This window comes from Marmota monax, unplaced genomic scaffold (assembly GCF_021218885.2).
Source record: "Marmota monax isolate L192 unplaced genomic scaffold, Marmota_monax_Labrador192_F-V1.1 WCK01_AAM20220418_F8-fsc00013, whole genome shotgun sequence".
NCBI classification, from domain to species: Eukaryota; Metazoa; Chordata; class Mammalia; order Rodentia; family Sciuridae; genus Marmota; species Marmota monax.
Window position 1 is genome coordinate 1,881,774 of NW_026692202.1, and position 27,147 is coordinate 1,908,920.

At 35.6% G+C, this 27,147-nt stretch overlaps 1 protein-coding gene across 2 annotated transcripts in view; it reads right to left on the bottom strand.

The window, feature by feature from the left end:
• The window catches only part of Afg1l (AFG1 like ATPase), a 210,852-nt gene that overhangs the window by 106,448 nt on the left and 77,257 nt on the right, over positions 1-27,147 (bottom strand). For both annotated transcript variants that reach the window (XM_046430410.2, XM_046430414.2), the window contains exons 3-6: positions 23,919-23,970; positions 14,412-14,513; positions 12,439-12,569; positions 3,669-3,768 (exon numbers count right to left, since the gene is read on the bottom strand). In XM_046430410.2, the coding sequence (XP_046286366.1) occupies positions 3,669-3,768; positions 12,439-12,569; positions 14,412-14,513; positions 23,919-23,970 (385 nt within the window). The remainder of the gene's footprint in view (positions 1-3,668; positions 3,769-12,438; positions 12,570-14,411; positions 14,514-23,918; positions 23,971-27,147) is intronic.

Here is a 27,147-nt window from a genome sequence, read left to right on the forward strand (position 1 = left end):
AGTTACAAAACTGGGTTCTGTTTTGCCACTCACTATCCATGTGATTTTTAAAAAATTTACACAGAATAAAATTAACTTTTTTCTCTCTTGCAGCTCATTTGTAGTCAAACACCTCCCCCTGTCCCAGTCCCTGGCAATATGTGATCACGGATTCATTATTCATCCAATCATTTCTGCTTCTCTTTTTTATTTATTTGTTTTTATTTTTTATTTGATCTAATTAGTCACACATGAAAGTAGAATGTACATATCATTGTGCATATCATTTCTCCTTTTCTCTTTTCTTCTTCTTTTTATTTTTTTAGTTGTAGATTAATTCAATATCTTTATTTATTTATGTGGTGCTGAGGATTGAACCCAGTGCCTCACGCATGCAAGGCAAGTGCTCTACCACTGAGCTACAACCCCAGCCCTCTCCTTTTCTTGATATCCATATTCCCTGAGTCTTTTTCTTCACCCATTAAATTATGTGAGTGTGTACACACGTATATTTCATGGGTGAAAAAAAACATATATAGAGATGCAATCTTCTTTACATTAAAATATTAAGCTATGTATGATGATTGTCTGCTGTGGCTAATTAACATGGTATATAACAAGCATCCCTTCTATGGTTTATTTTAAAAAGGCTTTCTCTAAGTTGACTAATATCCAACTTTAAAGATTCTACATCTCAAACTTTTCAGGCTTCTCCAGAAGGGCAGCTCCAGCAAGATTCCTGCCCACCACCAGGAACTGTATTCACTCCTACAAAATTATAAGCTCCAAAATGTTCCTTAACATCTTGTGTTGTCTTTCCTCAGTTTGCCATAGTGCATTACTAAGCAGTCAAGTGCAATTTTCTTTCATTATTCTTTGCTAAAGGTCTTCCAAGATTGTTCTAGCAGCTTGCTATTTATGAGCATAGCTTTTTCACTCAATGCCTAAAGGTAACACCAATGACACTTATATCAACATGTTAGCTAGAATAGATAGAGGCAGCCCTCACTCCCACCTAAATAGATCATCTAACGTTAAGGAGCTCACTGCCCTGGCTTAAACTGGGACAGTGTGGACAAATATCAGTGAGGGGTTTTAACAGTAGTACATCATAAGAATGCTATTTATCACATCAGAAGAAAACAACTACACATAGAATAAGAGACACCTAGTCTAATAGCAGCTTCACAGTAAGATCTTGATATGTTAGTCATCAATGTGGCACAGTTCTTTTTTTTAATTTAATTTTATTTTTTTTATTAGGCACAGTTCTTTTTTTAAGCTCATACTATTATATGGCTCTTTTGAGGTCCACCAATGAATTCCATTTTACCAATTCCAAAGGTCAATTCTCAATCTTACTTTAACCTTGGAGCAGCATTTAACAGCATCCTTTTTGTGTTACCTTTCTTTTCCTCACTTGAAATACTCTTGTTCACCTCCTACATTACCAGTTCCACTCTCCAATCTCCTTTAAGACTGATGAATACCAAATTTATATTTCTGGTATAAACCTTTCCAACAAAACTCAAAATCTCATAGACATCTGTCTCGTTATTATAGAAACCCCTACTTCCATCATCCTACCCAAATCTGCTTTTCCTGTAGTTGTCCCCATCTCAGTTCATGTCAACTTCTCCTTCCAATTGCTCAACCCAAAAGCTTTGGTTGATTCTTTTTTTAAATTTTGATCTTTTTTAGATATACATGACAGCAGAGTATATTTTGACATATTATACATACATGGAGTATAATTTATTCTAATTAGGATCTCATTCTTGTGGTTATAAATGATGTGGAGTTGTCATGTATTCATATATGAACATAGGAAAGTTATGTCCAATTCATTCTACTGTTTTTCCTGTTCCAATCTCTCCTCCCTTCCCTTCATTTCCCTTTGTCTAATCCAATGAACTACTACTCTTCCTGTCCCTACCTACCCTGACTTGTTGTGGGCGAGCATCCACATATCAGAGAGAACATATGACCTTTGGTTTTTGGGGGACTGGCTTATTTTTTTATTAATTCTTGATTCCTCTTTTTTTTTCCATTGCCTACATCCATTCCATCAGTAAATCCTGCTGACTTCATCTAAAATATACCCAGAATCTGAACAGTTTTCACCACTTTCCATCATCTCCCCTGAGGATTGCTGCAATAGTCTTCCCCCTCCCCACCCTGCCAATCTTGGGAATTGTCTATTTTCTGTAGTTCTAGACATCTCATTTCCAACAGATACTTTGAATGCATCACATGTACAAGAATGAAGGGGTAGGTACAAATAAAGAACAACTGAGAAAGTCTTGATGGAACAAGGTGGAAAGGGGGGGGGGGCAGAAAAAATACTCCCAAGGTGTGAGAAGGAGGAGGGAGTGGCAGGGTAAGGTTGGAGACCGGTCCTAACCTTTGTTTTGTCTCTGGACACACAGATCCTGGTCTGGCACATTCGAATAGAAAAACCAGTGTTAATGAATGAGGGGAAGAAGGGCTTCACTGACCCCTCAGTGGAGATCTGAGCCTCAGGATGGGGGTAGGAAAGAGACCAGGGAGGGCTTGCAATGGTCTTTTAAATGGTCTCCTTACTTTCAACCTTGAGACCTCAACTCCCACAGTCTATTCTCCATACTGAAACCAGAGAGATCCTTTTAAAACATTCATTCATTCTAAGATTATTTACTGAAATTCATCTACATGTGAAGTACTATTATAAGTGCTTAGAATACTTCCAAATGAAGAGATAAAAATGTCTATCCTCATAAAGTTTATGCATCCTGGAAGGGGACAGGCAATAAACCAAAAATATAATAAATAAATTATAAAATTGGTCCCTAATGCCACAGGAAAAATACAAAGCCAGATAAGGGGAAGCAGTATCAGGGAAAAAAGGACTTTTAGATTCAAATAGGGAGAGAAGTCCAGAGAGCACTGGCAAAGTAAATTTTGAGCAGAAACTTGAAGGAGGTAAGATATCAGCCTAGCAGATATCTGGGGGAAGAACATTCCAGGTAGAAAAGATATTAATGCTAAGTCTCTCACATAATATTAGTTTTTGTTCCTTAGACCTTTAACTGATCATATGATGGGCTGAAAGAGACAAGATTTTTAAACTTGTTTGTGTCTAATTATTGCATATATTTTATCTTGAATATTTTCCTAATAAGGTACAAATGCCTTTTAAGAAATAATAAATTGGGCTGGGGGTATAGTTCAATGGTAGAGCACTTGCCTAGAATGCACAGGCCCCATTGGGGCCCAGCACTGCACACACACAAGAAAAACAGTAAACACAGAAATGAAGTATTAAAAACTACTCATACAATCAAACTTCACCTTTTTCTAAAATTCATTTAGGATTTTCAACTTTCATTTCACTGAGTTTATTTTATGGCCCAGAAAAAGCAGTTAGAAAGGTTTGTATTTTTTTATACGTACATATGACATATATAATAGGAAAAAAATGTCTATCTTACATGAGAGGTCACCCAGATTTAGCTTGCTTAGAATACAAACATTTTTCAAATATAAATACAGACTGATTTTTCAGATTAAGCCAATTATAAAACTAATGATAAGCACTGTTATCAAATTTATTAACAAAATAAAATTAGTACAAAATTATGGATTTTTAAAAGCTTGTTAGTTTCTACATAATTGGATGAGACTAGCATAATTTTTTTTTTTTTTTTTACCTTCCGGTGGTCTGTTAGATGTTGCCACAACAACGACCCCATTTTTGAACAGATTTTCAAAAAGCTGTTTCAAAATCATGGCATCAGCAATGTCAGTGACCTATGGACAACAACACATTTGTTTTATTTTAATTTCACTTCTGCTCTAACAAATTTGCTAATGGTTCATTTTTTTAAGATGGAAGTGAATTCCAAGAAAAAAATTCTAATTATCATCATGAGGAAAAAAGTAGATAATTAAAAGCATGAAAGATTATATAACAGTCTTTTAAACTTGACTCTTCCTTCTTTGCAAGCCTATCATTTCAACACAAATTATCAAATGGTTCTCTGTTAACTTCTTTTATAGAACTACAGGTGGAAAGCATGGATAATTGTCCTTAAACATTTAGGAAGTCTATTTAATTAGAACACGACCAACACCCCCCTCCTGCTGCCACTCACCCTACCCCCCAAAAAAGGAGAGAAAGAGTGAAAAAAGAGAAAAATAATAATAAAATGCCCAGGCTGTGATTTCTAATACCTTTCTGGCAAAGGTCCCTGGAAAGGTGACTTTAAATGGTCATGGGACTTTAGAAATAAGGACAAGTAGCCAGTGAGACATAATCAGCTGCTGTTGAAAATAGAATGATATGACATAGATACTATTGTGCAATTGTTGCACAAAACAATTCAACAGATGGCCCATCACAAAAATAAGCAATTTCATTGTTCTTTTTAAGTGCCTTCTATTACTGTCCATGAATAATCAAAAGGCACTGCAGTCACTTCCAGCACAGCCAGCCTCTGCTAACCTTCGCAAACACAAATATTCCTTCTACCAAAAAAAGCCCTTTCTAGAAAATGGTTAATACAGTGCTTTAAAAATATGACTCCTGACAAAACTAGAAATGTATAATGCAGATAAAACTATCCTATCTAAGCTAGGTTACAAAGAAATATAACTACTGTTTTTTTCTAAAATTATTTTTTAAATTCACAATTAAAAAGTTAGCTTAATGATAACTTTTTTAAACGGCTTTTAAAATTCACAAAGACATATAACAATTAAAAAGGAAAGATGAATTTAAAAACAAATGTATAATGAAGGCAAATATTAATCACTGCAACTTCCCCTAAGTATATAACTTGTGTTTTAGATCCTCAGTGTAAAAATGTTTTGATCTTTCTTTAATAGCACATTATTATTCAATAGTCTCAATAAAACTTGCTTTATATATACTCACTAAATATATTACAATACTATTTTAAAACCCTGTTAGGGGACATAGAAGCTAGTGGAATTCTTTCAATTTGATCAACTAAATACTAAAAGTTACCAACTAAACAGTTGTAACACAACTAGTATCAACCTGGGTTGTACAGGTCTACATTACCTTTCTCCTTATTGTTGATAACTTATTCAAAAGTTTAGTAATTTCTTTCCCACCTGAACTAAACCAAACAAAACCATGACTGTGAGATGCACAAAAAATTTTTTCTAGGGCTGGGGCTGGGGCTGGGGCTCAGCAGTAGCACACTTGCCTGGCATACGTGAGGCATTGGGTTCAATTCTCAGCACCGCATATAAATAAATAAAATAAAGGTCTATCAACAACTAAAGAAAATATTTTTAAAAATTCTGTCTCAGGCTATATAGTGAAAACATATTACTAAAATACTGAAGAGTTCTTAAATTTAAAAGACTTCAGGAACTTCAAAAAAGTGGTTTAAACAAAAAGGAAAATGGGACTGATATTATTTAATTTGGAGCTTAGGATCATTGTCAAATTTTGCTCCCGCAAAAACACAGAGAAGGTTCTTTTCAAATGCTTAAACACCAGTGGCATTGCTGATGAGAGGAGAGAACAAGCTTGCAAATTTTAGTAGCAACTGCACTTTTAAAATTGGATTCCCAGTACATTCATTTAAAAAAAAAATCAATTGATGGTTACTCAATTTTAGAGAATAAAAACAGTCATTTAACTACACCGCAGTTTTAGAAAAAAATTAAAAGGAGTCTTTGTGCCCCAAGATTCAGAAAAGTGAAAGGACATTTAGCTTATAACACAGTGCAAAGGTTTAAGCTGAAAATTGAAAAAAGCAAATAGTAGAAAGCTGTGATCAAGTTATACTTTGTTGTTTTTATATTGCTGGATGTCTTTGCCCTGTCTGAGTAAATAAACTTGGAGAAGCTATGACTAATTAATAAGGCAGGAGTCACTTGGTGTAGCTGAGTGCCAATGTATACTCTTTTGATCTGTCCCCGCACTTGTTCAGCTTTGCTGGGGAACAGTAATTTTACAGTATAAGTGAACAGAAGACAATTGGCCCCACATTCTTGGAGAGCTGGCATTTTCAGCACCCAGCATTTCATTACCACCAGGAACAAAAGAGAAGGCTACAGATTACCAATAAGGGTAGTCTGCTAATAGAGAGTGGAGACATTTCATTAGCATTAAAGAGAAGAGATTTTTTTATGACCTAGAGTTGCTTTCCATTATGACTCACTTAAGTAAAAAAGAAAAAAAAAAACTAATGCTTAATTTACATGTGTAAGTGCTTGAGTCTCAGTCATCCACTGATTGGTACAGTGCCATGTAATGAGTGACAAACATAAGCATGCATTATCAGTAATTAGTATTAGCACAAAAATAAGCACTATTTTTATTAGCAGTTTTTAATAGCTTTCCTGCTTTATAAAATAGTTAAAACTATTTTTTAAATGATATTGATAGCTTATAGAGGAGAATTTTGCATGTATTCTTCTCATCAGAATTTTTTTGGACCATATTAGTAAAACATCTATTTAGTTTTCCTAAAAAGAAACACAAAGACATAATTTAAAAAAAAAATCAGTTTCCCTCAATATTCTGATACCTTCGAAATTATAAATGGTTTAACAAGTAACATAAATATTCAAAGAGGACATAATAAAGATCCTAAAGAAAACTTTGAGCACAAGCTATTATTTTATTTCTGCAACTAAAACACATAAAAAACAACTCTGTAGACACATTTCTCAACCGAAGAATAGTGCATGTCATACCACAGGCAAAACTGAAACACCACACTTAGCAAAGACGATGAAGCTAATGAAGAATACATTCAGCAAATGCAATCCAAATGCAAACCAAAACATGATCTTAAAAATTCCTTAAATTAAAAAGCACAATAAAAGGATATATATCCTTGTTTTTAAGCTGCAGTAATTCTCATTCCTCTCCCTAGTAAAATAAGTATTATATTAATTAACTCACATAAGGCTAATAATAATTGGCTAAAAATCAAGACCACTAATATGATTCCATTTTAAATGTAAAATGGTGATTATAGACATACTGTTGCCAAGAATAAAGCACCTAAAAAATCTTTTCTAATATATCAGCAAGTATTGTACTAGGTTTAATAGGCTTAAGGATAATTTTTAGGTTCTATCACTAGAAAAATCTACCAAAATCCCACTCAGTCTATATATTTAAAGACATAATCTAAGATTTTTTAATACAAAGGAAAAATATAACTAATACTAGTAAGAGTACTAATGCTGGATTTAAACAATTGGTTACCAGGTATGTGACCATGGTCAAATTAACCTCTCGAACCCTCAATTTCATTTCCTCATCAAAATAATGAAAGCAATAATAATACCTACCTTACAAAATTGTAATCAGACACATATTAAACTTTCAAGAAATATTAACTATTACCTATTATCATTACCTATATAGTATGTATGCTGATAAAATTTTATATTAATTATGTCCAGTTGTATAGAATGTTAGCTGTAATGAAATAACACATAGCACAGGACAGTAATTAGTAGGCACATAGAAAGCACTCACTAAACACTAGCTAATATTTAGAATACATTATTGAATATATATATATATATTATAGAATATGTATAGAATATACATAGAATAATAGGGGTTGGGGTGTAGCTCAGTAGTAGAGCATGTACCTGGCATGCATGAGGTCCTGGGTTCAATCTCTCAGCACCACACACATAAAAAAAATAGAGAGAATATACGTAATAGATGAAATGTACATTCCAATAAATAAATTGGAAATACCTCAAACAGTTCATGAAAGATTAATTTAACTAGTTATTAAACTACCTAAATTAATATAAATTAAAACAATGAATTATCATTTTTTATCTACTATGTTAGATAAAAATGTTCAGATAATTCAGAATGTTGACAGGAAAAATGTAGGTTAAATTTGTAGCATATCTTGGGTTCTGTAAATGCTGATTTTGCTTGATAAACACTATAATATGCAAGGGGAATGGGACTTAATATTAATTAACTCACATAAGGCTATTACTTCAATAGTTATTATTTGGTCCTAGGATTCATTTATTAGAATCTATTCCTTCATTCACAGGTACTATTCTAGACACTTAAGATACATCAGTTAATAAAATAAAGATCCATACATTCAAGTTTCTACTCTGTAGAAGAATACAGATAAACAATAAACATAATAAGCAAATTATGTGTTAGAAGGTGATAAGTGTCATGGGAGAAAAGGAGGGTAAGGAGCTTCAGAAGTGCAGAGGTGGGTAAAGGGGCTCTACCACTGCACTACATCCCCAGCCCTTTTTATATTTTATTTTGAGACATGGGTCTTGCTAAGCTGCTCAGGCTCACCTTGAACTTGGCGATCCTCTTGCCTCAGTCTCCTGAATACCTGGGATAAGGGCGTGCACCACTGCACTTGGCACAAACTTCAATTTTAAATAGGGTTTTAGCATAAGCTTTATTATTCAGGTGCCTTGGCCTACACCTGTAATCCCAGTGGCTCAGGAGGCTGAGACAGAAGATTGCAAGTTCAAAGACAGCCTCAGCAATTTAACAAGGCCCTAAGCAATTTTTTTGGTGGAGGTATTGGAGATTAAACTCAGGGTCACTCAACCACTGAGCCACATCCCCAACCCCATTTTGTATTCTATTTAGAGACAGAATCTCACTGAGTTGTTTAGAGCCTTACTTTTGCGGAGGCTGGCTTTCAACTCATGATCTTCCTGCTTCAGCCTCCTGAGCCACTGGGATTATAGGTGTGCGCCACTGTGCCTGGCTGGCCCTAAGCAACTTAATGAGATCCTATCTCTAAGTAAAATATAAAAAGAGTCAGGATATGGCTCAGTAGTTAAGCACTCCTGGGTTCAATCCCTGTACCAAAAAAAAAAAAAAAAAATAGGTCTCATTAAGAAGAAGATAACTAAGCAAAGATGTGAAGAAGTGATGTAGCTATTCTTACCAGCTATGTGGGAGTATAACGGGATAAAACAAAGGTTGCTGGCTGGGCATTAGAATACCACACACAAACAGCTCAAGCCTGTGGCCAGAAGTTCACTGCAAGTATTTCTCCTATCTAGAAAACTGGGCTAAGCTGAGCATGGGCGGGACCTGTAGTCCCAGCTATATTGGAGGTTGAGGAGGGAGGATTACTTGAGCCCAATAGTTCAGGACCAGCCTGGGCAGCATAGGAAGACTCCATATCTCCCCGCGCCCAAAAAAAAAAGAGTGGGTTTCCCAAACCCAACTCCTTGCTTTATATGACCATTCAGACTTTTGCTCTCAAACTTAAAAACAACCCCATTTCACTCCCCTATATACTTCTAGTTGCCATGTTCACTCTCACTTGCCCCCTCCTCCCCCACCTCTTGGTTCTTCATGGTACCCTCTCTGACCAGGATATAGAAGTAATAAATCTTTTAACTTATTTGCTATTGTTATGGCACACTGAATATGCACCTTGCACCCTGAAGAACCAGGAGTTACCCCAAGCTAGATTTTTCCCTGAAACAACAGGGAGAAGAACACAAGGTCAAGCTTCTAGCATCACAGCCATGGCCAGGCATACAAAATTCAAGTTTGGAATTATATAGGAGATTAAAAAAAAAAAAAAAAGCCAAGCTATCAGCATTTTTCATTCTAGGATATCAAGGTCAATCGTGCTCAAGGGAGGATCTCTCATGTGGTCAATTCTAACACACTAGAATGCTACACTAAATTGGGGATTGAATAGAAGGAATCAATTTGTATTTAGTCTTGTTTTGTTATCTCTGCATATTTTGTCTCCAGCCCTTCTGGGAAAAAAGTATTTGATATAACATCCAACTATTAACTGTGGTTCCCACCTATGAAGAAAATAGGACTGGGAACAATAGGGAGCAATGAGTAGGGCTGAACATATGGAAGATAAGGTCAGAGAAAAAAATAGCATTTGAGCTAGAGAAATGACACTAACATATTCCCCGCTTAGAGTATAAGCCCTTTCGAGTATAAGCCCTTGCCTGTTCTGTTAACTTGCAGCCAAAAGCGTGCCTCATCTTTGCTATTCTTGGGCTTAGTTCACAGAGATTTCCCTATATTCTGTAAAAGATAGTATAAACATTGGTAAGAAGTATGGTAAGGAAATGTCACCCTTATTAATATAAAATCTGTTGCATCAGAAATAGAGGGAGCTTTGCCCGGTGCAGTAGACATGCCTGTAATCCCAGCAGCTCAGGAGGCTGAGGTAGGAGGATCGTGAGCTCAAAGCCAGCCTCAGCAAAACCAAGGTACTAAGCAACTCAGTGAGACCCTGTCTCTAAAGAGAATACAAAATAGGGCTGGGGATGTGGCTCAGTGGTTGAATGCCCCTGAATTCAATTCTGGTACAAAAAAAAAAAGAAAAGAAAGAAAGAAAAATATGGGGAGCTCTGCAGAGTCCGCAGTTGTCAAGGCAGCACTAGCCTCTTTCCCTTAAGATCTGACTTGGGCTTTAGTTCTCCTGATGCAACAGATTTTATATTAAGGAAGATGACATTTCCTCACAATACTTCTTACCAATGTTTATACTATCTTTTACAGATCAGAGGGAAATCCCTGTGACATAGAAATAGGAGCAAAATACAAGTGAAGAATTCAGTTCTCATCAAAATTCTGTTTGCAAGAAATAGGCACATGAGAACCAGCTAAAGGCATAAGAGGCTCCCAGGTGGGGACAGCACTAATGGCACCTCATGGGAACTAGAGCAGAGGACAGGGTTAGGATTGGAGATGCTCTGGAGAGCTCTGCAGCTGTCCAGGCACACTAGTCTCCTTCCCTTAATGTGATTCAGTTTCTTTCTATGTCTCTTTGTTCCTGTCTCATTACTAAACAGGAACTTCCCTATGTGCCAATTAGCTCAAATTTATGAAAAAGAAGATATAACTGGACCATTCCCCAGGCCACACCACAGAAGTCCAAGGTTGCTGACAAGCTTATGGACAATGAATAGATCAGATGTCCAGGCCTAGTCCATTTAGCTATGGGACAGACAGAGTCTGGTGATATGGAATAAGGTTCTTTAAGGTAACCTGGATGAAAGAGTAAACAAGTGAAAGAATATCAAGCCAAGTCTGGATGGCATAGGCAAAACAGACACCTCCATAACCTCTGCTTTCTCTCTGCTAGCAAGCAACATTTTAAGGGCCTGTCTCCCATGGATCTCCCTCATACTTAATATGTAATTGAAAAACCCTTTATCTTACCTGTACTGCTATGGAAAACTGGGCCCATTTGGAACATTACTATCCTGATAGTTACTTTTGATTCCTTTGTCCCAGAAATAAATCACCCTTTTGAAATCTGAACACACTGGAGAACACCCAGGGCAAGGGTAAGTTTTTGTTAGGACTTCATTATCAGGGAGGCATTATGACTTTAGGGAAACTCTAGGAACTTTTACCTTCATGAGCTCCTTCCTCAATAAAAATATAAGTGTATATATAATTTATGTTAGTATAAAAACAAATAGAATACAGATATAGACACACAAAGCCTGGCTCATTACTGCATATTCACTTATTTCTTCAAATTTTAAAATAAATCAAATCAACTTTCATTAGTTCCTGAAAGAATCATGGTACCTAATGGGTAAAGTGGCCCTGCTTGTTCTCTATCTTCTTCAGGATCATGGGCTTTTGCATATCCAAAGTTTTATAGTTCCTTAACTCCTTAGTCTTGCCTTTCAAAGTCCTTCATGCCATAGAAACATGCAAATCATTTCTCTGAATATTTTGAAATTCTCATGGTTATAGTTAAAGTTAATGATGCTTTCATGAGACCTAGGAAATTCCAGTGCCTTTAGATTCCTCACCTCTATGTAGGGAAAATAATAACTAGTTTATAGAATTCAGTGAAATAAAAATGGAGAAACACATTTAAAACCATGAATCATTTTAGTAAAATTGGGTATATTTTTTTGTTGGTACCAGGGATTGAACCCAGAGGCACTCTACTACTGAGCCACATCCCCAACACTTTTTATTCTTTATTTAGAGACAGGGTTTTTACATTGCTGAGACTGGCTTTGAACTTGAGATCCTCCTACTTCAGCCTCCAGAGCCACTAGGATTACAGGCATGTGCCATCAAATCAGGCTCAAAATACTTTTTAAATAAATTAATTTAAAATTAAAAATTAGGGTTTTAGGATGTAGCTCAGTGGTAGAGCAGCACTTCCCTAGCATGCATGAGGCCCTGGGATCAATCCCTAGAACTGAAAAAAAAAGTAGATGTGCACGTGCAGGTAGAAAGAGAAAGGAAGAGAGGAAGAGAGAAGGTGGGAGAGGGAGTAGGGCGGGATAAGAATGAATCTTTTCTCGTGGGCTACAGAGAAGCAGATGCCATAGAGAAGCAAGTGAAGCAAATAAGTCAGACTTGTCCTGTGTGGACCATGGTGTACCAACCCCCAAATAAGACAGAAAAGAGAATATGTACCATTCTCCATTTATGAAAAATTTCTACTTTACCTGAAATTCATCAAAACACAAGAGACAGGCTTCATGACTGATTTCTTCAGCTATGGGAGCGATTGGGTCATACGATTTAGTCATGAATCCTGGTTTCCTTTTTGGCAAATTCTTTTTAAGGCGGTGTATTCCTTAAATGGATAAAATAAAATACAGACCAAATATTACATTAATAGTACACTGTGAACAATTATCACATTTTTAAATCACTAGATAAAACTATTTGGGGGTACCAAGGATTGCATTTAGGGGCACTTGGCCACTGAGCCACATCACATCCCTAGCTCTATTTTGTATTTTACTTAGAGACAGGGTCTCACTAAGTTGCTTAGAGCCTCGCTGTTGCTGAGGCTGCTGGGATTATAGGCGTGCACCACTGTGCCTGGCTATGAAACTTTAATGTGGAATAAATTAAATTTAAAAAACATAAATCAAATTTTTTTTGGTGGTACTAGGGACGCTTTATGACTAAGCTAAATTCCCTGCACTTTTCATTTTTTATTTTGAGACAGGATTTTCCTAAATTGCCCAGGCTAGCCTCCAACTTACAGTCCCCTCTTGCCTCAGCCTTCCAAGTCACTGGGATTATAGACATGCACTACCATGTCTGGCAGATCAAATTTGATTATTAAGATTGGTTGCATTGGGGCTTAGTTTGTGGCTCAGTGGTAGAGCGCTTGCCTAGGACATCTGAGGCACTGGGTTCAATCCTCAGCACCACATAAAAATAAATAAATAAATAAATAAAGGTATTATGTCCATCTACAACTTATATATACATATACACATATTAATATATATTTTCTTTAAAAAATTGGTTGCATTTTCTCCACCCCAAAATAAATTGTTGAAAGATTATTATAGCCTTAAAGTAGTAAGAAAATTTCAAGGTCATTCCATCTCCATTCTTTAATCATTCAGAGATGACAAAATGATAGGTAACCAAATGGATCAACAAATTGATCTCAATCCTGTGGATTTCAGTGATGGAGGCTGTGATCCTACCCAAGGAGTATAAGTTATATCTAGCAAATCTAATCAGAATACTCCCTTGTCTCTGACCTAAGGCACTAACATGAGTCCCACTTCATTAATCGCACCATACTAAGTGCTAAAAGAATTAGAGAGGGCTGGGGTTGTGGCTCAGCAGTAGAGCACTCGCCTAGCACGTGTGAGGCCCTGGGTTCTAAAAATACAAACTGAATGCCTCTTGCTGAGATAACACAGAGTAAAGGAACTCATCAAAATAGTAATAATAATAATAACTTCTTGAAACAGGTGTGTTGAAACATTTTTTTAATCAATGTTTAGTAGAAACAGAAAATGTCTGATCTTCATTTATTAACCTTTGTTCTCTAACTGGAAAATACTGAATTCACTTTAAGAACCAACTCCACTCAGGCTTAAAGAAGAATGAAATATGCCATTTGCCAGTAAATGGATGGAGCTGAAGAATAAATATCATGCTAAGTGAAATAAGCCAATTCCAAAAAACCAAAGGCTAAATGTTTTCTCTGATATGCAGATGCTAATTCCAATAAGGAGGGGGCAGTTAGAGTAGAATAGAAGTACTTTGGATTAGTCAAAGGGGAATGAAGGGAAGAGAGAGAGGGAATGGGAGTAGGAAAGATAGTAGAATGAATCGCACATTACTATCCTACGTGCCTATATGATTACATGTCCAATGTAATTCTACTTGATGTACAACCAGAAGAATGAGAAGTTATACTCCATATATGTATAATATGTCAAAATATAGTCTACTATCATGTATAACTAATTAGAAAAAATATTTAATTTTTTTTTAAAAAGCCAACTCCAGATTCAGTACTGTTTCAATATAGCACACACAAAAAAAATGAAACCAAATAAAACCTTGCTTCAGGCAAATATCTAATTTTTTAAGAGTGTTATTCACTTAAGAAAACTATTGTTAGAGTATGCCCACTGAAAAATCACTCGGCTTGACTTACTTTTGTGCACATCTAACATGAAACCATGAAAATGGACCCGTTTTTTCCTCTTCATTTCCACATAAGCATAAAACATGTCCATCACCATTGTTTTTCCTGTACCTTCAAAATAAAAAAAAAAAATATTTTTAAAGAATACTATTAAAACAGTATGTGCTGATTGCTGTAATGATTGTTCATTAGGTTTGAGATAATGAAGCCACACTCCTACTGGAAAGCTGAAGACGGTGTTACTTTTATAGAGGGGTCTGTTCACTTTATATGCTAAACTAGCCAAGGGAAAAAATGTAGATAATACTTTTTTCAATTATAATCTTGCTTTTAGGAAATATAACACTTAGTCAACACTTCAGGGGCAATTTTCCCTAGAGAACTATGTTCATAACCTGGCAAGATTAACAGATTAATCTTCAGTCTTCTCTTTCAAAAGACATTAGTACAAATAAAATAATTAATTAATTATTGTATTATTACTATGTATAAGGAACTTTTCCAGACACTGGGGGAAAATTCAGAAACAAAAAAAAAAAAAAAAAAGAAAAGAAAAATTAAGAGGAGAAAGGTGAAAAAGAAAGATCAGTACCCAACACAAATATTGAAAATAAATAACAGAGATAGATTAGAGCTAAAGAATAGTCAATTACAATACTTCCCTCTTTAAAAAACTGGGAATTTCAAAATGAGGCCTACTTAAGAAATTCCGATAGTCAATCCTTATAATTAAATTATCTCATTTTCAACACTGAAACTTTTCATCACTACAATTGTATTAGAAATAGAATAGTCATCAGTCTGAGCACTTGTGAACACAAGCATGCACAAAAAGCCTTATTCCCTCACAGAAAACCCAGTGCTCTGGGGACAGTGGCAGTGTCCAAATTCATATTCTAGCACCCCTCAGAAGGCCAGGCCAAAATGTGCTAGCTCTATGTCTCATCCTACCTGCTTCCTGTACCCCACAGTACCCAGGCTCTCCTATTAGGAGCTGCAATTACCAAAAAATCAAAAACAGCTCAGGAAGGAAGAAGATCTGACTATCATCCTTTGGGTGTTTCCTCTGTTCCACAAGATGATTCTCAGCACATGCCATCTCAGTGCCAGAATATTTTTTTATATGAAAATACAATTCCCAAATGAATTTTTAGTAAAGACGCCACTTAGATTGAAAAGTAATTTTTTGCGAAAATATTCAATACAGCATCTCTTAATGGAAAGAATGGCAGCAGATTTTTAATCATTACATTTACCAAGGAGTAATAACTTTCAAGTTCTGCTGCATTCAGCATAGGATACTTCTAGATCCAGAAAAATATTTATGAATTATCTAGCCAAAAGTGTGAATAATATATATATTTGAACTTAACATTTGTGCTTTTTAAAAAAACGGGCTTTATATACAATAAGGTCATTATGTAAAGTTTCTGGAGATAAAAGCAAAAGAAGAAATTAGAGGGAGCTGGGAATGTAGCTCAGTGATAGAACACATACTTAGCAAACAAAAGGCCCTGGGTTCAAACCTCAGAACCACCACCCACTCCCCAAAAAGGGGAAAAAGTCATAAAGGGAAAGATTGATTGACTAGGCTACATGAATTTTGACCTCTTGAATTTCAAAAGTCACCATAAGTAAAATTAGTGTTCTTTTATTCATTTAATCAATATACTTTTACTGAATGCCTATAATGTGTAAGACACTGTTTTAAGTGCTTTATGATAGTGAACAAAATTAACAAAACCTACCACTCTGTAGAACCTGAGATTTTAATATATATAAAGATGCAGATATCTTTATTTATATAGACCTTATTACATTTATATATTTAATATATATAATATATATGCATATATATGTGTATATATATACATATATATATATATTATCTTATCTTAGAAACTGCAATGGACTTTATGTTCTTTTCTTGTCCCTTTTTTCCCCCTCTCCCTGTCTGTTCTAAATCGATTCTTTCTGAGACTGCCCCTTTGGTGACAGTGTCAATCACAGGGTGGATCCACTGAAATACCCATCACCCTTTGCACTGTATGGATGGCACAATTGTGGGCATGTGACTCTTTTAACTCAGCATTCATTAGGGGATTAGTATGGATTCTGAGAATGAGAGTTGTTCTTCCTCCTTTCAAGAAAGCAATCTAGGGCTGGGGTTTGGCTCAGTGGTAGAGCACTTGCCTAGTACATGTGATGCCCTGGGTTTCTCAGCACCACATATTAAAAAAAAAAGGTCCATTGACAACTAAAAAAAACTTAAAAAGAAAGAAAGCAATCTATAAAATACCAGAAGACATCTTTCCTACAACATCAAAATCATACCTATAATCTCAGGAGCTGGGGAAGCTGAGGCAGGAGGATCATGAATTCAAAGCCAGCCTCAGCAAAAGTGAGGCGCTAAGCAACTCAGTGAGACCTTGTCTCTAAATAAAATACAAAATAGGGCTGGGGATGTGGTTCAGTGGCTGAGTGCCCCTGAGTTCAATCCCCAGTACTGCCCCCCAAAAAAAGAATATAATCAACACTAAGGGAAAAAAATACAGAAAGAGAATGAAGAAAGGGAATGAATTTGAACAAATCAAACTGGCATATAAGTAACCCTCTAAAATCTAACACACATTAAAGAAGAAAACTAAATCCACATCCTCATCAAGTTAATATTTACAATATCAAGTATATAATAAAAAATGAGACAAAGTATTCTTTAGGCTGAAGAAAAAGTGATACCAGATGGAAAGTAAGCACTACAAAGAAATGAAGAATGCAAGAAATGATAAATACATGGGTAAATATTTGTTTTATCATTTTTACATTTCTTTAGACAGTAATTAGCTATTTAAATAACATTAACAATGTATTATAGATTTAGTAATCCACATAGAAGTATAGTCTATGATAATAGCATAAATGTTATTTAATTGGTGAGAGAAATAAAAGAATACTGTTATAAAGCTCTAGATAGCATAACTTGGAGAAAGGATACAATATAATTAAAGTGCATATTTTAAACTTTACAGAAACCAACAAAAGAATCAAACAATAAAAATATGAATAATAAAGATATAAAAAACAAGCAAATCATGTAAGTAACGCAGAAAATTTTTTAAAAAAATTAAACTGAGAACAAAAAAGGTAGAAAAAACATACAAATGGAAGAAGGTAGCCTTAAATTCTACTATGCTGATAAGTTCAAGTGGGCCAAATAATTCAATAAAAAGGCTAACATTGATGGGCAAAAAAAAAATTATTTATATAATCTCTATAAGACACTCATACAGATAAGTTAAAAGCGATAAAATGAAAAGAAATCTGGGCACAGTAGCACACACCTGTAATCCCAGATAGGATCAAAAGTTCAAGGCCAGCCTGGGCAACTTAGCAAAACCTTCTCTAAAAAAAAAAAAATAAAAATAAAAATAAAAATAAAAAGGTCTAGGGTTATAGCTAATGGTGGAATACCCTGGGTACCAAAATAAAATACAATAAATGCTCATATTAGCAAATAAGATTTTTAAATCAATCATTTAAGTTTCTACCTTAGGAAGTTAAAAAAGACAGCAAATAAATCCCAAAGTAGTATCACAGTTATTAGGGAGGCTGAGGCAGGAGGATCACAATTTTGAGGCCAGCCTGGCAACTAAGCAATCTCCTGTTTCAAAATGGAGTTAAGGGTATAGCTCAGGCTTGCCTAGCTTTCTGGGCTTGCATAAGGCTCTGGGTTTAATCCCAAATACAAGTAGAGAGAAGAAAAACAAAAAAGGAATAATAAAAAACAGAAATTGGTGGCTGGGGTGTGTCAGCAGGAAAGCACTTGCCTCCCACGTGTGACGCACTAGGTTTGAGCCTCAGCACCACATAAAAGTAAATAAACAAAATAAAGATACTGCATCCATGTACAACTAAAAAATATTTTTTAAAAAAGCAGAAATCAATATACTAAAAACAAAACAATAGAGAAATCAACAAAACCAAAACCTGATCCTTTGAAAACATCAAAAATAATTGGCAAAACCCTCGCTGAACTACCCAAGAAAAAAAGACCTGAAACACAAATTTAACAGTATCAAGAATGAAAGACAGTATCACTATAGTTCCTAAAGATGTTAAGCATAATAAGAAAGTATTATAAATAATTTTCTGTCGATAAATTCAACTTAGATAAAGGAGTAAATTTCTTTAAAGACATAAAATGGCAAAACTGGAATAAAAGATAGAAAATCTAATTAACTTCACATTTATTAAAGCAATTAAATTTATGATTAATAATTTTATCACAAAAAAATACTCCAGACTCAAATGGCTTCACTAGTGAAAACTAGTGAAAATTTTAATATGTTAAAATTAAATAATGCCAATCTTACACAAACCTTCCAAAAATAGAGGAAGAAACACTTCCCTGTTCATTTCATGAGACCAACAATATACAAAAAGGATAGTACACCATTATCAAATGAGATTTATGTCAGAAATGTAAGAATGGCTTAAACTTAAGGGCTGGGGATATGGCTCAAGCGGTAGCGCACTCTCCTGGCATGCGTGCAGCCCGGGTTCAATCCTCAGCACCACATACAAAGATGTTGTGTCCGCGGAAAAATAAAAAATAAATATTAAAAAATTCTCTCTCTCTCTCTCTCTCTCTCTCTCTCTCTCTTAAAAAAATGACTTAACCTTAAAAATCAGTGTCATTCATCATATTAAGAGAATAAAGGAGAAAACCCTTTCTGATGTTACCATCACAACATTTGAAAAATATTTAACAAACTTAGCACACATTTGGGATAAAAACTCTGCAAACTAGAAGAAGCAGACTTCCCCACCTGACAAAGGATAAATATAAAAGAACAGTCATTGAAAAGATACCCTACATTACTAATCATTAATGTAAAGCACATCAAAACATCAACAAGATACCATTTAACATACATTGGAATAACTATTATCAAAAAATAACAAGTTGGTGAGAAAATATAAAATATTTATATAAAATATAAAAATTGGAATCCTAGCCAGGTATGGTAGTGCATGCCTGTTATCCTAGCAACTCTGGGGGCTGAGGCAGGAAGATCTCAAATTCAGAGCCAGAAAGCCAGCCTCAGCAACTTAGCAAGGCCCTAAGAAACTTAGCAAGACCCTGCTTCAAAATTTAAAAAATTAAAATGGGCTAGGGATGTGGCTCAGTGGCTAAGCACCCCTGGGTTCAATTTCCAGTACAAAAAAAAAAAAAGGGGGAATCCTGGGCCTTGCTTGAGGGAATGATGATGGTGTTGCTGCTGTGGAAAACAGAATGGCAGTTACTCATAATATTAAACCCAATATGCATATGGGATTCAAACAAATACTTATGCATTAATGTTCATAGCATAAGTCACAATAGCCAAAAGATGAAACAATCCAAAATATCCTAATAATGGACAAATGAATGAGCAAAATGTAGTATATTCATAAAATAAGAGTGTCATTCAGCCTTAAAAGGAAAATTCTGATGTATGCTATAACATAGATGAATCTTGAAGAATGTTAAGTAAAATAAACCAGGCACAAAATGACAAATAGAAAATAGCATGACTGTTCTTATACAAGGAACCTAGAGTGGTCACTCAAAGACAAAAGTAAAATGTTGATTTCCAGAATCTAGATGGTAGGGGAAAATTAAAGGTAGACTTAGGGTAATTGTTCAATGGATACATCAAAGTTTTCAGTGAAACCCGGTTAGAAGATCTCCTTAAAATGCACATGATCTGCAGAGGTAACCTATTAATCCAATGGTACCCATTTGGCAAGCAGTTTAGACTAGATTAGATTAAAATAGTTTAGAAGTGGGTCAGACTTTTTGCTAGAAGGCTGGGATAATTAAGTTCAATTACACATTAGTGTAGTAGAGGAGAAAGCTGTGACCTAAAGAAGAGCCATGAGAAGTGTCCACACCTGCAGTAGTGAGATATGCATACACCAGCATAAAGTGATAGATACTAAAGTCACTAGACCCTGGCTTTTCAAACTGCCACTACACCAAAATTGCTTTGTCGTGAAATAGAAAAGAAAATATCCAAATGCATCATATTTCTTCTGTGAAATAATCTTTTCAGAAACAAGTATATATATATACATTCATCATACAGTAGGTCAGAATGTATAAAATATATTTCTTACTGTGGGTCATGTTCAAAAATGTTTCAAGGTCATTGCACCAGTTTGTAGGCTTCTTTTGTTTTATTTATTTATTTGTTTGTTTGTTTATTTGTTTGATAGGATCTCACTAAATTGCCTCTCCAAATTGCTGAGGTTGACCTTCAAAACTTGTGATCCTTCTGCCTCACCTGTGTCTCCGCCCCCTGCAGTTTCTAAGCTTTTTAAGTGAGCAAAGTCTCGACCTTCTTTTATTCGCCATTACAATTCCAGAAGCAACACACGGCCTGGCACAAGGCAAATGCTCAATAACATTTGTCAAGAGATGGGCAGAACATGGTCAAGAGACCATCTAGAATGGGGAGGAAACCAACACTAAATTTCACCTATTTAACAATTTTGGTTTGGTCTATACAGAATCCTAAATAAAGCCTTAGGCTTTTCTCTACAGAAGATTCTTTCTAGGGGATTAATTTGTAAAACCTGAAACTAAATTGAAACATCCAAGTCCTTAATCGGGAAGCCAAAAATGACTACTCGAGCGCACCCCCTAGCGGTCCCTTTTTACAACCATTCCCCCTGCAGAAGTAGCAGGAAGTGGTGTGCCTTCCATCACCACCTCCAGGCACGGAAGGACTATGCTTCCCTACTCCTAACCTTAAAAATCTTTCAACTGGTGAAATTGAGAGCCCAGTATCAATGTCAAACAGGGAAGTCTAAACAAAAAGAGAGAAAAAAAATAGACTAAAAACCAAAGTGTACTTTGATTCTAGTCTAATATACCAGAGAAATTGTTAACCTGTGATCACTGCTGTAGTCTGCCAGTCAAGCCCTGAAGCCATGAAAAAAAAAAAAAAAAGCTGTTGAACAACAATGAAGCGGCTCAGTTCTACAACAGAAACTTTCAGCTTCAGTATGAGATGGGGTGAACATTCTATTAATGAAAATATTTCTTTTCAAGACTGAACCATGTTAATCCCTCCAATCTATACATCAACTCTGCAGAAGTTCCCCGAATTCAGGGTCCATCTGACTCAATCATCTGGACCCATCTAAGAGAAGAGAGTAGAGTGAAGTGGGCATGACAGAGCACAAACCCAGTACAAGAATGAGGGGTTGGAAGTGGGTGCTGGGAAGCAAATATCTTCTTTCCCATTAAGTCTCCTTAGAGTTTAGTACCTGTTTCCCAAGTCCAAAAAAGGCAAAAATTAAAAAATAAGAGCTTGTGATGGCATTCTGAGACTATTCTCTCTCAACCAGAAAGCCCTTAAAATGAAAACTTGACTTTTTTATAACCTACATTGTATATATTCTAAACTGATTTTAGCCACCAAAATGTTCATCTCACTTCCTATTTCAGAACTACTTTCTCTTCTCTCTATATTCTAAACCTCTACCCAAACATTGCCATTCATCCAGCCTACTTTGTGAACACCCTATGATATTACATCTTTTTTAACTTTTTCAAGAATTCATATGAATTACTTGTGCTGTATTACTCTTCAATTCATTAGAATATGGCTGTATTTTCCAAAATAAAATCCAACAATTTTTATGAGACTTTTTAAAATAAGTCCTTTTACAGAAGTGAAAGCAGTTGTTATTTTACTAACCATCTCCACTTACAATTAAGTGATTAAGGTAATGGGAGAAACAAAGATGTTGATTTTCACAATGACTGAAACAAGAAGATGAAGGTAGAGGAAGTAAAATATTCTCAGGAAGCTAAAATGAGAGTTAACAACAGAATGAGATTTGATAGAGGTACCCAAATATATAGGTACATAAAACTGACTAATCATTTGGTTATAAATAAAATGTATAAGTACATGTGAGGGCCTGGCATATAGCTTGGGGTAGAGGGCTTGCCTAGTATATATGAGGTGCTGGGTTCAACCCCCAGCACACACACACACACAAAAATTAAGTACACATAAATCTCAAAAATTCCAACTAGCCAATGAACTAAGAAAAAAGAATAGAGCTTTCTTACATAATAGAATAAAGCAGAATAGAATTTGAGCTCCTTTAATATTTTTTAAATCTGTAACATTTAAGAACTTGAATTTTATAAATGCAAAATGGGTGTGTAAAGGTAATCCAAATAAGACAAAAAAGAAGTTTTATTTTTAATACACTGTAACTATTTATTCATTCACTGTAACTATTTTTTTTCTTGTTCTAAATTTTTTACTAAGAAAATAACCCCTGCCAGCATTCCCTCATAACACAAATATATTATGGCTCTAAGGGGAGCCTGGAGAGTGTTTATTAATCTAGGTCCAAAACTGAGCTCCTCCCATGTAAATTTGAGTGGTAAATGTGAAATAAAAGAATTAACTGACAAGTTAGAAGGCAATAGAACTAAGAGAAGTGGGAGCCACCTTCCTGACATCAGTGGATGTGGGAAACCAGGGAGAGGTTTAGGGCTACAAGAAAAGATTCATTTGAAAGAGATGGAAACCAGGGAATAAAGAATTTCAGCAAGAATGAGGTCAAGGAAGACCTCAGGAACAAGACATGAACTAAGTAGGAAAATCTAGAAAGTGACCACTCTGAATGTTTCCACCAGGGCTGGGGATGTGGCTCAAGTGGTAGCGCGCTTGCCTGGCATGTGTGCAGCCTGGGTTCGATCCTCAGCACCACATACAAACAAAAGATGTTGTGTCCTCGAAAAACTTTTAAAAAATAAATAAATATTAAAAAAAAAAGAATGTTTCCATCAAAATGTGAGTCTGTGCCCAAGGGATAGTACTAGGAGACCAAGGAAATGTTATCACTCATGCATTAAGAGTATCTACCAACTAAATTAAAGTTAATTGCCTGGTGCATTGGCACACACTAATAGTCTCAGCACTTGGGAGGTGGAGGCAGGAAGATAGTTTGAGCCCAGGAGTTCAAGGCCAGCCTGGGCAATATAATGAGACTCCCCACCTCAAAACAAAAGATAATAATAACTAAGTTATTAATCTAAGGGCTTAGAGAATAAATAGAAATATGAGTGGAAATTAAATAGAAAATAACAGTTTATTTTTTAAAAGAATTAAACTGAGTCAAGCAGCACTGTGTAATAGATCTTAATTTATCTAATAAACTATCCACAGATGATTTCCTTCCCTGAGAATTACTCACTTTATGCATTATATAATTTTTGCATCCTAACATAGTCTAATACTGACTTAAATTATAGCCTAATTCAGAGAGAAGAAAGGGTGAAAGCTGAGTCACCTGCCCTCTTCCCCCTTCTCCCTCCCTTGCTTCACCCCCTCATCTTGTTCCTTGCTGGTAGTGGATTAAGGGATGGAAATTAAAGTTATCCCTGAACAAAACCTGTAAAACTTTCCAACTGGCCCACCCAAAACTTATTTTAACACTTACCAACATCTCCATAAACATACAGGCCCTTTGGAGGTTTGCTCCTTGAAAAAAGCTGCAAATTAAAAACAAATTATAAATCTCCATCATGAATATAACTTAGTATAGTAATACATATAGTATTCCTAATTGTGTCATATACAGGACATAGAAAGGCTAATATACACAACAAATAGGGGAAAAATGATGCAAAAGTCTGGGAGGCCATATATTATTCAGCCTTAAAAAGGAAGGAAATTCTGGGCTGGGATTGTATGTAGCTCAGTGGTTGACTGCTTGCCTCCCATGCGTTGAGGCACTGGGTTCAATCCTCAGCACCACATAAAAATAAATAAATAAAATAAATATATTTTTTTTAAAAAAGGAAGGAAATTCTTTTTTTCTTTTTTTGGTAACAGGCATTGAACCCAGGAGCACCTACCATTGAGCCACATCCCCTGCCTCTTTGTTTTGTATTTTATTGTGAGACAGAGTCTCACTAAATTGCTTAGTGTCTCTCTGAATTGCAGAGGCTGGCTTTGAACTTTCTATCCTCCTGTCTCAACCTTCAATCTTCTGGGAATACAGACCTACAATACTGTACTGGCCTGGAAGGAAATTCTGTTACAGGATATATTGTGGATAAACCTTGAGGACATTGCATTAGATAAAATAAGTCAGTCACAAACAAATATTGTATGATTCTACTTATATGAAGTACTTGGAACAGCCAAAAATTAAAGACAGAAAGTAGAAAAAGGGGCTGTACAGTGAGGCATAATTCCAGGAGGTTGCTGTAACTCAGGAGGTTGAGGCAGAAGGACTGCAAGTTGAAGGATAGCTTGGGCAATTTAGTGAGACCCTAATTCAAAATAAAAAATAGGCAGAGAGTGGTGGCACAGGCCATTAGTTAAGGGCTCCTGGGTTCAATTCCTGGTACCTAAAAAAAAAAAAAAAAAAAAGCCAGGCACAGTGGCACAGGCCTGTAATCCCAGTGGCTCAGGAGGCAAGACAGCCTTGGCAATCTAGTGAGGCCCTAAGCAACTCAGTGAGACCCTGTCTCTAAATAAAATATAAAAAAGGGCTGGGGATGTGGCTCGGTAGTTGAATGTCCCTGGGCTCAATCCCCAGTACCAAAGGAAAAAAAAAAAAGTAGGAAAAGTGGTGGACAGGAACTGCAAGGAGAGGAAAACAGGGAATCTTGTTGAATAGATATAGAATTTCATTTGTGGAAGGTAAAAAGATGGGTAGTGGTGATAGGTGTAGAACATTATGAATGTATTTAATGCCACTGAACTGTATACATAAAAATAGTTAAGATACTAAGCCTTGCGTGTATTTTACCACAATTTAAAAATTTGGGGGAGGGGAAGATTGTGAAGCCCCACTGAGGATTCAGTGCAAAAGGCAACAGGCAAAGCAGCCCAAAGTAAGGGCTCCCAAGACACATGACTTGAACTTACATCCCCTCTACAACTTACCCACCATGTAATCGTCCCCTTGTCTCCCAGATTAGCTTCCCAAACAATAGCAGTCAGGCACATTCTCAGCAAGTAAGGGAACAGGAGAAATTTTTTTCTGGAGAAAGTGAATAATCTCCAGAAAAAGACCCAAAGGCACTTAGGTGTGGACCTGGATCCCTACCAGATCACCTAACAGTAAAGAATAGTCAAACTTTCTCCTAATCAGCTTGCTAGTACCTGAAAAAACTAAAATGAATTGACAAATTTTTTAAATTAAAAAAAAATCAACAGCCACAAATCAACAGATTTTTTTTTTTTTTTTACTTTAAGGACTGAAGATGTAACTCAGTGGTAGAGCACTTGCCTAGCATGTGTGAGGCCTCAGTTCCATCCCCAATTCAAAAAAAATAAAAATAAAAAAAGATAGCATTGAAAAAAACTTTCAAGATAAAAAGAAAAAGACCAAAGCAAATGTACTGAGGGAAAAAATTCAGAAGAAACAGAAGCATGCTGAGAGCAAAAGTAAACTTCAAAAATATAGGTGTAACATAAAAATGGCCAGCAGGCGTATGAAAATGTGCCCAACATGTTTAATAATTGGGGAAATGCAAATTAAAGCCATGATGAAGTATCTCATACCTCTTAGGATGACTTGTATTAAAAAGACAAAAGATAAATGTTGGTTAGAGTGTGGAGAAAAGGGAACTCTTGCACACTGTGGGTGGGAATGTACATTGATAACAGTATGAAGGTTAAAGTAAAATTCAAACTATTATAACACCTACAACCATTCTGGAAACATGCCAAAGAAAACAAGTCACCCCCTCATAAAGATATCTGCATCCCTATGTCTACTGCAGCATTATTTACAAGATCCAAAAAACAGAAATAACCCACGTGTCCATCCACAGATAAATGGATAAACAGATTTTTTGTGACATACACATACAATGGAATATTATTCAGCCTTTTTTTTTAGTTGTAGTTAGACACAATACCTTTATTTTATTTAATTTTATGTGGTTCTAGGGATCAAACCCAGCACCTTGCGCTTGCTAGGTGAGCGCTCTACCATGAGCCACAGCCCCAGCCCCTTACTCAACCTTTTAAAAAAGGATCCTAGCCCAGCATGGTAGCCCACACCTGTAATCCCAGTGACTCAGGAGGCTTTGACAAGAGGATCACAAAATTCAAGGCCAGCCTCAGAAATTTAGCAAGACTCTCAGCAACTTTGCAAGATCCTGTCTCAAAATAAAAGTAAAAAAGGGCTGGGGAATGTAGTTCTAATTAGCACCAGAGAAGTCAATAATCTGGCCAAAAAAAAAAAAAAAAATCTCAAAAGCTGGATGTCAGAAACCAGTCCATAATGCTTTTGGTTTTGTTTTATAATCTATGGTTTCAGGCCAATTTGCTTCAGAAACCTCTCCCTAAATCCATAAGGCTCCTTCTAGACTTCATCCTTGTTTAGGCCAGGCAAAAAGATCTTGGTGTTGGTTCTGCCACCTGGATGGTTTCCCTGTGTTTCGCTGCATGTTAACTCTCCCATCTATTCTTACATCTCAACTGAAAACAGATTTCCACTCCTGCCAAAACCTCTTAATTTTTCTTTCTTTCTTTTTTATATGAGCATTATTGTGCACTGGTTATTCTATTTTCAACTTGCCAGAAAAAGCATTTATGCTTTTAAACAATTTTAGAACAACTTCAAATTGGACAACTTGCATAAAACCTAATAATCTCTGAACATATTCTTTGTACTAGAAATCTTTTGAAAGCAACATTCTGTATTA